The sequence below is a fragment of the Aplysia californica genome, unplaced genomic scaffold, assembly GCF_000002075.1.
Source record: "Aplysia californica isolate F4 #8 unplaced genomic scaffold, AplCal3.0 scaffold00685, whole genome shotgun sequence".
NCBI lineage: Eukaryota > Metazoa > Mollusca > Gastropoda > Aplysiida > Aplysiidae > Aplysia > Aplysia californica.
In genome coordinates, this window is record NW_004797955.1 from 10,010 (window position 1) to 21,192 (window position 11,183).

At 41.6% G+C, this 11,183-nt stretch overlaps 2 protein-coding genes across 2 annotated transcripts in view; one reads left to right on the forward strand and one right to left on the reverse strand.

The window, feature by feature from the left end:
- The first annotated feature begins 140 nt into the window (after nt 1-140).
- Nucleotides 141-8,627, forward strand: LOC101845721 (39S ribosomal protein L16, mitochondrial). Its single transcript, XM_005108386.3, has 6 exons — nt 141-318; nt 1,680-1,742; nt 2,108-2,265; nt 5,742-5,832; nt 6,841-7,013; nt 7,926-8,627. Exons 1-6 carry the CDS (start codon nt 249-251, stop codon nt 8,118-8,120), a joined length of 750 nt encoding a protein of 249 aa, XP_005108443.1. The 5' UTR covers nt 141-248; the 3' UTR covers nt 8,121-8,627.
- Nucleotides 8,628-9,881: 1,254 nt separating this feature from the next.
- Nucleotides 9,882-11,183, reverse strand: part of LOC101846533 (tubulin beta-4B chain) — a gene marked incomplete at its 5' end in the record, with an annotated part of 8,957 nt that continues 7,655 nt past the window's right edge. Inside the window, 1 exon segment of the mRNA XM_035972419.1 lies at nt 9,882-11,029. Within this exon segment, the coding sequence (XP_035828312.1) occupies nt 10,845-11,029 (185 nt within the window). The 3' untranslated portion in view covers nt 9,882-10,844.

The following is an 11,183-nucleotide window of genomic DNA, read 5'->3' on the forward strand; positions in this document are numbered from 1 at the left end:
TAATAATAATAATAATAATAATAATAATAATAATAATAATAATAATAATAATATGCAGTTACTCCAGTTACGTGCTAATTTGTTTCGATGCTACATAAAAATACGTCCATGTTTTAGTTTTCCGTAACCAGCAAGGGAAGTCACTCTCAATTTATCATCGCTCTAGCGTCATAAGCACCGGCTGACTTTCCCAATAGTTAAAACGATGTGAGCACCACTGAGAAAGCCCTCTCAGTAGTTCAAATTAAATGAAAACAATGGCAGCTTGCGTCATTAAACGTTTCCCAAAGTCCTTGCTTCTTGCAAATTTGAAATATGGTAGGTTGCTCATGTTACAAGTAGAAAATCAAGCTAAGCAAGAAGGCAGAGGAGTCTGCTTTTGACTGGAACTCTACTTTGTATTTTCCACCTTCCCAGCCTTTCATTTTCACTTTCTTTTCTTCTTCGGTGGTAAACATGAAAGTCGTCTTTGGTCTGGCCTTAGATCTTTGGATGCTTTAGACTAGAGGTTCAGTGTGCCTACCTTTACAATTATACAACTCAAAGAATCTAGCCTAATCATTTTACCACTTCCACTCACCCACCAGCTTCCAACCATGACCCATGACCTTGCCTTGACCCAAAATTTTTGTCATCCAGTTAGTTTATTTCAGATGAAGTGATCCCTTTGGGATATTCAGGTTTTGGCCCCAACAATAAATATTATGGGTTTTGGCTCCATTGACTGTTACTTCTTGTTCTAAACGATTACTTTTCGACGCATGTGTGCTGATAATATGATTTTGCGCAGCGAGGGAGATCTCCCTCTAGATCTAGTCCAGATCTATATCAAACCTAATTCAATTGCAAAACATCAAATTGTGGGGCATGCTCCCATGAAACCCCCAGTATTAGGTCAGAGGGGCAAGCCCCCATTGTCAAAAATAAGTGAAATATTCTTGCTCAATATGTACTAAAAATTAGCAGCCATCTCTCGCTCTCTTTCACTTTCGGATGAAACATTGAACATTTAAAAGTCAATAAGTCAGTATCGATATCAAGTACTCTTGGGACCAAAACCAGAGAATCCCACCCTTTCCTTTCGATTTAATCACTCGCTGCTGCACTTGCTTTTAAATTTTGATGATTAAAATGAAAAGGAGTTCAATGTGGTTCCCGCATTTTATCCCGAAACGGTAACTGAAACGGCTAAATGTGGAGGAGAAGAAAATAATTTTAGGCCTCTGTCACAGAGTCTGTGTTCTTTTGCGGTTTGTCTTGCTGGGGCCTGCAGGATCCAACTGTTGTTTTATAGTGGTGATGTCTACCTCTATTTTTATTAAAATTAGCAACCCTCTTGGGGAGCATTCCTTGTGTTGGCAAATAGTTGGTGGGTGCTGCGGTATTGTTTGCTCTTTCTTTCCGATCAAACATCTGTCGTCCTGATCTCTCCTCCTTCTATTTTATGTTTGTTACTCTCTTGTAACACCTCTAGTCTTCGTCACTTATATGACCTTATTGTGTTGTAAGTGCTGTAAAAACTCTTACTATAAAACTAAGCAGGCCTTGGCTGGTAGCTGTGTGGTCAGTGATAGTGATGCTGTCTGAATTTTCAAAAGTCAGGAGGGGGGGAGAGGGAGGCGACAAAGTCATAGTTGGCCAATAATTAAATAATACGTTTTTGCTTGTATGCATTGCAGATGTTCATGGCTGTCTGATGCTGACAGCATCACTTAAGCTGAAAGTCCCTCCAAATTATGACCGTAAGTAGACTGATTTTTCTTCCTGCATATAATATTAAAAGAGAGGGTGCGCATTGCTCTTCCTATAGGAAAAGTTTGGTTTCATTCATGTGTATAGTTTGGTTACATAGAGAAAACTCTCCTTGACTTTTAAAGAAACTGAACAAGGGGCAAAAACTTTAAATTCGATTTTCTCAAAACAGCATTTTTCAGGATAGCCCCCTTGTGCCAAAAAGCGACCAACTGTAACCACAATCCTTTTCAGAAGTTTTTCTAACTGTTGTCGTTTTATATCCTCCTCTTGCTGTGTGCGTGCGCTTATCGAATTTGCACATGTATACAGTTTACCGTTTCTACTGTCTGTCCCTATGGGATTGTTTCTTCAGATGTGGTTTACCCCGAGCGGCGAAGGCTGAAGATCATGGAGAAGATCCCGCCACTAGACGCTGGTGTTCGCCCCCCAAAGATGATGAAAGATCTGCACCTGATGCGGGGGCCTGAGACGGTCCACAACAAACTGCAGTACGGAGACTACGGCATCCAGGTACGCTGGCTGGTAGGAGCGGGCACGAGCCGAGAAGAGTACCCGTTTCTCGCGAGAAATGCTCTTCCTGTCACTTCCCGGGCACTAAACTACTGCCCGGTACCGAGAAGTGATACCGCTCGTTGGCTTGACATAACGAGAGTGAGAGGTATCGACGGAAAGAGCGGCACAGCCAGCGAGAAATGACACGCAGACAGTGTCACCCATCACCGTGCCGTCCCGTGTCTGAAACTGAAAGGGACGAGGCGAGTGGGGAGTTGATCAGGGCCTAGGCCTAGGTCTCCCGACCTTCCTTCACCACCTGCGCCTGCGCAACAGGGTTAGCCTAGTTTAGATCCCCGCCACAGCCGGCCTTCTCGCTGAGCGAGCTGCCCGTGAACAGCACGAGAAGAGAAATTGGTCGCGAGACGAGAAGCGCTTCTCAGGACGGGTCCGGCGAGAAGTAGGTCAGCTTCTCGGGACGGGTCCGGCGAGAAATAGGTCAGCTTCTCGGTCCTCTCCCTCGGGAAGAAAAAAGCGCTTCCCGCCTGTCTCTATTGGCAGAGCTGTTAAAGTACTTTTTAAAAAGTACTTAAGTACAAATTTAAGTACAATCTAAAAAATGTACTTAAGTACAGTAAAAGTACTTTCCTATGAAATGTACCTGAGTACAAGTACTTTTTAAAAAAGTACTTATGAGTACATTTTGAGTACTTTCTGCTAATATGCTAAAACACTTCAGCGCTTATACAAAACATAATATTTTATAACTTATCCAGTATATTTGACAAATTAGGCTATCTATTACAAAAAATGTAAACAGTATACAAAGCATTTGAATATGCAATGTTCGCACTGAACGGTGGAAATGGTCCGTGAAGTTGAACAAAAAACAACCCAAACGAACAGACGCAACTAGTGGATAAGTGATATTATGAATAGAACTTGTTTGAGCAAGACATGTGATCAAATGTAAGTCAGTCCTTGAGGTCGGAAAGTTCTACAGAAAGAGTATCCAAATTGAAAAATGTAGATACAAAGTTGCTTTTAAGAAAACATAAAATTGATGAAAATGGCCCGCATAGAAATGGAAAAGTGCATTGAATTCTTCATTAACAAATCCTCAAGGAATCAATGTAGTCTTAAGCAAAAACCACCAAAAAAAAGTTTAAAAGAGATTTAGGCAGCCTAAAAATTGTTAGATACACATTGAGAACACAGTTTCAGTTTCAATTGATTATAGTGGTCTGACAGATTTTGGTCACACTGTGTAGTCCACGGCGCCAACGGCAAACTAAAATACAATAGTTTCCTAGAGTCTAGTAAGTGTAGTGTAACCAAAGATTCTCTACTGCAGTAGTCTCCGCCTAAGATCCCAGTGCTCGGAAGCAAGGAAAATATGGGATCTTAGCCAACGAAGCCAAGGAAGAATCTACAGTGACCCATGAACTGACGTGACCCCTGGGTGGATTTATGACATATGGCAAGCAAAGAGTGGTCAACCTTGATGACCAATCACAGTGGCATGAGGCATGCCATAAATAATATTATATATACACACTCATTAGCCTATCGTGAGTCTTGAGATCTTTATCTACGTTTATCTAGTTGCCCCTCCCCTTTACCTGTCCAACAATTTTAGCTTTCCATCTCTGATTGAGTCCCCCCCCAACCTCCTTTGTCGTTACGCACCATTACGTTGTGACCCCACCAATTAAAATTCAGGTTGTCTCGCAAATTCGGGAATAGAGAAAAACTGCTTTCAATGGTCAAAGAAGAGTTCACAGTTTGATGTGATCCCGCCTGGAGCGAACTTGTAGGCCCTACCCACCCAGGGAGTGATGTAAGTTTAGGTGGTGAGGTCAGATGCGAGTGCGATGTTTGGGGAAAAGAAACGCATCGGTCAGTTCACACCTTGGTGTGATCCCGTCTGGAGCAAACACTGTACCGTTTCAAGGAGTTTTACAACGCTTGTGATCACATTCACGATAGTGGCTGATCTTTGAGGCGACGGGCCGTTCTTTGATCTCAACTTTTAACTCTTGGCGATTGATCGGGTTTTTGTTCCGTAAATTATGATCAGAAATGCCTGCACTTACCCTTACATTAAGCTACCAAAGTACTCAAAATGTACTTTAAAAATACTCAAAAGTACTTTTATAAAAAGTATCGGAGTACAGTAAAAGTACTGGTTTAAAAAATGTACCGGAGTACAGTAAAAGTACCGAAAATTGTAACGTAAGTACAAGTACCGGAGTACTTGTACTCCGTTACTATCAGCTCAGTCTACTGGCTGGAGGGTTTTTTTAACATTGACGAGTGTCACGTTAGGAAACGATACCACGTACTTTCGCTTTCTTACTTTACTTTTACTTTTTTTTCTTCCGCTTGTACTTGTACCGGTGGGTGTCGCTTTCAACATGAATTTTAGATAGCGTCATTTATTTCCCTTCTATTAAGTGTACGCAAGTTGTGTCACCTTTCATTGATTGAGCTTGGAGATATGTACGCACTTCGATACAGCTCATAGCAACACATTTTAAAGAATTCTATTTTATCAACAACACAGCTAGTGCTCATGTGTCTGCCCTGTGTAAATGGCCGTGGCATTGTTGGTGATTAAAGTCTTTATATTATTTTACTTCTTTGTCGGGGTGGGGTTGGTCGTTGGTGATGTAGTTTGCTCAACTTAGTTTACTTTTTTGTCAGTACTTCCTTTTTCTTCATTTTTTCTAAAATTTGAAATACGATTTTTCTCATGTGGCATCGGTGGCGTTGTGGTCAGGCATCCGGACTTGTAATCGTGAGGTTGCAGGTTCGGGGTTCGAGCCTCAGGCCCGATGTTGTGTCCTTGGGAAAGGCACTTTACACGAATTTTCCTCACTTCACCCAGGTGGAAATGGGTACCCGGTCATAGACGGCGAAAGATCTTGTCAGTATGTTAGTGTTTTAGCGCCTATAAATGGCTGCTTGCTCTGTATGCTTCCCAGGAAGTTGAGGTTGTTTCAGAATGCTCTCAGGTCTGCTGGGGTAATAGTATAGATTGTGAAGGGCATAGAGCTTGCTGTTGAGCGGGGATTTGCGCTATACAAATACTATCTATTATATGCACTGTTCATCAAAGACACTCACACACTCAGACATATTTGAAATTCAATTTTTCTCATGCTGACTCTGTATAAAATCCTAACTCAGTGACCAACTGATGTATAGTATAACCTGTACGTTACATTTTTACAAAATACACATGTTTATTTGCCATGGTCAGTTTGTAATATTATCTTAACTCTTTATGTGGGTGGGTGGCGAGTGCTCTGGTGTGGTTTGCTCCTTCTTTCCTATAAAACGTCTATCGTCTTCATCTCCCCTCCTTCTTTTTTATGTTTCTTACTCTCTTGTAACACCTCTAATCTTTGGCACTTATATGACCTTATTGTGTTGCAAGTGCCTTAAAACACTTACTAAAATAAAATTACTAAAACTACCACCAAAAACAGGCTGTGACTGGCGGCAGACTCAAGCACAAGGACTGTGAGGCCATCCGTATGATCATTGTCCGACAGATGGACGAGAGGAATATGTTTGCAAGTAGGTTGTCTTTTCCTTCTTCTTACTGCACTATCCGCACTCGCTAGCCCCCCCCCCCCCCCCCCCCCCGGGCAGTGCCGCTGACTTAAGTGTATTTAGGCCATCCCCAAAGGGGGGTCATTAACATGTTCTGATGCACAGTAGAATTGTAACTGTAAATGGACTGATTCATCAATGTCATGCTCATAACTGTGCCTGACCTGCAACAGGGAACTGCTGCTTTTCCTTTCCTAATCCTTACTATCGTCATGTTCCCTCTACTTCTTTTGTATGTTTGTCACACTCTTGTGACCTGCTATTTCTGGGGTGCCTTGAAAGTCAAAACAGACTTTGTGCTGTTGAAGCAGATAGGGTTAAGTGGTGGCACAGAGTTCCCCACGTCATATGGATACAATAGTAAAACATGACGTACGGATAGGGTCCGGATAGGGTTATGTGGTGGCACAGAGTTCCCCATGTCGTATGGATACAATAGTAAAACTTGACGTATGGATAGGGTTAAGTGGTTCTCCACGTCGTACGGATAGTTTTGATGCACCTCCCACCTCATCAATCCCACACTTGTGGAGGATTGGCAGGTGCTCTGGTGTGGTTTGCTCCATCTTTTCTATCATTATGAAACATCTATTCTATCGACCTTATTTCTCCTTTTTTTTAAAAATTTGTTACTGTCTTGTAATACCTCTAATCTTTGGCACTTATCTGACCTTATTGTGTTTCAAGTGCCGTAATGTGGGTGGTTGGCGGGTGCTCGGGTGTGGTTTGCTTCTTCTTTCCTATCAAACTTCTATCGTCTTTATCTCCCCTCCTTCTTTTTTGTGTTTATTACTCTCTTTTAACATCTCTAATCTTCGACACTTTTATGACCTTATTGTGTTGCAAGTGGCGTAAAACTCTTACTAAAACTAAAACAAGTTCTGTAAAACTCTTCTTACTGAAAAAAAAAAAAATCCCACTCTCTTACTCTTACAAATGTGTTCACTACCTTGTTTTTTAAATTTTTTCCAGTGTGGCGAATCACAAACCTGTGGCAGTCGGTGACCAAAAAAGGTCAAGGTCAACGGATGGGTGGCGGCAAAGGGTCCATCGACCACTACGTGTTCCCCCTGAAGGCGGAGAGGATGATCATCGAGGTCGGCGGCGAGTGCGAGTTTGTCGAGGTCTACCCCATGTTGAAGGCGGTAGGTATCTCTTCTTTCGCTCATGTGTGTATGTGTTAGAGTGTGTGTGTGTGTGTTTGTGTGTGTGCGTGTGTGTACCCCATGTTCAAGGCGGTAGGTATCTTCTTTCTCTTGTGTGTCTGTGTGTGTGTCTGTGTGTGTGTCTGTGTGTGTGCGTGTGTGTACCCCATGTTGAAGGCGGTAGGTGTCTTCTTTCTCTTGTGTGTCTGTGTGTGTCTGTGTATTACTATCAGTGGGTGGTTGGGTTGGCGGGTGCTCTGGTGTGGTTTGCTCCTTCTTTCCTATCAGTCAGACTTCTATCGTCCTGATCTCTCCTCCTTCTTTTTTGTGTTTGTTACTCTCTTTACTTTTCTTTACCGATCCAGGATGAACGGAATCAAAAGAATTGATCGTCAAGTCACTGTGGGTTTGTTTACAATGGCGTTTTAGAAGACGAACTTTCCCAAGATTAGGTCTAAACCAAACTAAGGAAAAACTGAAATTAAACTACAGAAACATCAGACTCCTTAATAGAACTGTGCCCCCTTTAAATGATTCTGAACCACCGTTAATTTTTTCAAATTCGAAAGTTAAGTGATTGGGAAGTTTTAGGCGGCCAAAGAGATGAACTTTCACAAATGTGAGGCGTGCTAACTAAATGAGTTACTTCTCGGATTTCATGAATGGAGATATCAGTCAAAAATCAACACAAGGGTCATATTTGTAGACTTTAAACCAATGCCATTCTTTTCAAGTTTAACATGTCTTTTATCACTTCATACTGATAAATTGTAAAACTTCAACCTATAAATTTGATGTTTCTATTGCCATCAGTCTAAAATCTGAGAAGGCACTCATTTTGTCAGCACACTTCACAAATATAATATGTATAGATGTCTAAACCAATACCAATACGCTCTACTCCCCCCACAGATCCAAAAGATCCTGCCGTTCCGGTCACGCGTGGTGACCCACGAGAGTCTGGCAGAGCGAGAGACGCGGGAGAAGCTGGAGGAGGAGAGGAACCTGAACCCGTTCACCTTCAAGTACTGCGCGCAGAACAACGTGATGGGCTGCCAGAAGTTCCTCAATCGCTACGACAACATGTGGTACGGGAAGTACCGGTGATGGTGGCGCTCATATGACCTTATGCAGTTGCGAGCGCCGTAAAAACTCTGCTAAACCTAAAAAAACAGGTGATGAGGATGAGGATAATTGTGGTAGTGATATTGCCGACAGATGATAGAGGAAGATGATAATGATGATAATGGTGGTTGTGGTGCAGATGGTTTTGACGTGAGTTTGATGATGAGGAAGATGATGATGATTTTTTTTGTTTCCTTAATGGGCCTGGTGGACTCCACGAAGAAATCTTCGAGCGAGAGCCTGACTCTTTTTCGGCTCCATTGTCATTATACTTAGAGGCACTTCCACTTGTCCAAATAACTCCATTCGAATTGCCATAGTTCCTGGACATTCAAACATACGTGTTTGACATCTTCCTTTTCATGCAGCATGATGATAGTAGTGATGTAAGGATGTGAGTAGGGTGCTGTGTTGTTATTAATGGCTGTTGTGTGTGAGTGTAGTATATAATATGTGAGTTGAAAATAAAAGTTGTAGTAATGAATGTGATCCCCTTTTTCACTGTGGTTTTGTTTTGTTTTGTGTTTGTTTTCTGGTACTTCTATTGTGTGTCGTTTCTGTGTTTGTTTTCTGGTACTTCTATTGTGTGTCGTTTCTGTGTTTCTGATCAATTTACAACTTAAAATTTTCAAAAAAGCGTTGTGAAAATCCTGGAAGGGAAGTAGGAGTTCCGTACATTTTTTTCTGGAATCTTCTCATCCTCTCTGTAACAGCATTTTCTTTTTAAAAGCCACAAATTCTTCCCATAAAAGTTTCAATCCCCATCCTTTTGCATGACTTTTACCACCTAATAGTGATATTAATAATCTAATGGCCATTATCAGCTGGCCTCTGTGGGTGGTTGGCGGGTGCTCTGGTGTGGTTTGCTTCTTCTTTCCTATCAAACATCTATCGTCCCTATCTCCCCTCCTTCTTTTCTGATATTTGATACTCTCTTGTAACACCTCTTATCTTCGGCACCGTACTTATATTATATGACCTTATTGTGTTGCACGTGCCATAAAACTCTTACTAAAACTAAAACAACTGGGCCCTTGTTGTCTAGAGAAGTGCGATATTGACCATGAGTTTGCTCATTGCTGTGAGTTGATCACGACTATACTGGTGGTAGATTATAACGAGAAGAGAATAAGAGAACGCAAGCAGAGGCTAGAGAAGAAGTTATGGGAGCATCATGGACTTTAGTTTTAGTAAGAGTTTTACAGCTCTTGCAACACAATTAGGCCATATATATAATTATAACTTGATATAAGATAAGTGGTGAAGATCAGAGGTGTTATTAGAGAGTAATATTCAAGGAAAAAGAGGAGAACATATTAAGGATGATACCGGTCGATGTTTGCTTGGAAAGAAGTAAAAAACACCAGAGCACTCACCAACCCCCCACACAAAACACCTGTCACAGTGAAACCACGAGAACACAAAAGTGGGTGGTTGCCGGGTGCTCTGATGTGGTTTGCTCCTTTTTTCTTAAAAAACATCTATCGTCCTTATCTATCCTTCTCCTTTTTTTGTGTGTGTTACTCTCTTGCGACACATCTATTCTTCGGCACTTCTATGACCTTATTGTGTTGCAAGTGCAGTAAAACTCTCACTAAAACTAAACCAATCATATAAAGGAATAGGAGTTCTGTACATGTTTTTTTCTAGAATCTTCTCATTCTCTCTGTAACAGCATTATCTTTTTAAAAGCCACAAATAACACAATGAACCTCGAGAACACAAAAGAAGAACTCACGTGTATGACAAAGTTGTAAAGTTTAAGATTACATGTATTATAAAAATTTGGGTACCACTCTCAAAATGAGTAAATACAATTGTCTCAAATACTAGAAAAAAATATTGTCTCAAATAGAGAAAAATGAGGTAAACTAAAAAACCCAAAACACTCAGTAGATCTTGTCTTGTGACTAACTATAAACAACCGTTACTGTCTACCAGATAATTTGCACGGCAATGAGAGACGACCATTTCATACATTTGCGCGCAAATGAGAGATGACCATTTTATACATTTTCACCATTGACAGACAACCCTTTTATACATTTTCACCAATGAGAGAGACAACCGTTTTATACATTTGCATGGCAATGAGAGACATCCATTTTATACATTTTCACCAATGAGAGACAACCATTTTATACATTTTCACCAATGAGAGACAACCATTATCACGTGTTGTAGCCGGTCCCTGTTCAGTTGTCTTTCGTCAGGTTTTTGTATCATAGTACAACTTAAGGGGTCTATCTTTCTGTCTGTCTCTCTGTCTGTCTGTCTGTTTCTGTCTCTCTCTCTCCCACTTTCTCTCTCACGGTCTCTCTCTCTCTCTCTCTCTCTCTCTCTCTCTCTCTCTTTCTTTCCCCCTCTTCATCTTCCACATCTTTTCCTCGTTATTCATTCTCTCCTTCCTCTGTCTGTCCCTTTCTCTCTTCATCTAGCACCAAATCTTTCCCTCGTTATTCGTTCTCTCCTTCCTCAGTGTCCTTTTCTCTCTCTTCATCTACCGTCACACATTTCCCTCGTTATGCGTTCTTTCCTTCCCCGACCTCCCCTCTTCATCTGCCATCACATCTTCCCCTCGCTTATGCATTCTCTCCTTCCTCTGTCCCCTTCTCTCTCTTCATCAACCACATCTTTCCCTCGCTTATGCGTTCTCTCCTTCCTCTGTCCCCTTCTCTCTCTTCATCAACCACATCTTTCCCTCGCTTATGCGTTCTCTCCCTCCTCCTCCTCCTCCTCCTCAAACTCCCCCTCCTCCTCTGCCGTAGCGTCCTGGTACTGCTGGTACTCCGACACCAGATCGTTCATGTTGGACTCTGCCTCCGTGAACTCCATCTCGTCCATCCCCTCGCCCGTGTACCAATGAAGGAACGCCTTGCGCCGGAACATGGCTGCATGGAGAGATAGATAGACAATGATGATGATGAAGAAGATGATAATGATCAACGGTGATGATGATGGAGATGATAATACATGTAATGATATAATGATAATATTAATGATAAAAATACTGATGATTATAATAATGATGATATAATGATAATA

Bases quoted from the DNA above. Each gene is read 5' to 3' on its own strand.
- LOC101845721 (XM_005108386.3), top strand. From the start codon at position 249: ATGAAAACAATGGCAGCTTGCGTCATTAAACGTTTCCCAAAGTCCTTG. The intron at 319-1,679 runs GTAGGTTGCTCA...TATGCATTGCAG, and splicing joins TCTTGCAAATTTGAAATATG to ATGTTCATGGCTGTCTGATG. The intron at 7,014-7,925 runs GTAGGTATCTCT...CTCCCCCCACAG, and splicing joins TCTACCCCATGTTGAAGGCG to ATCCAAAAGATCCTGCCGTT.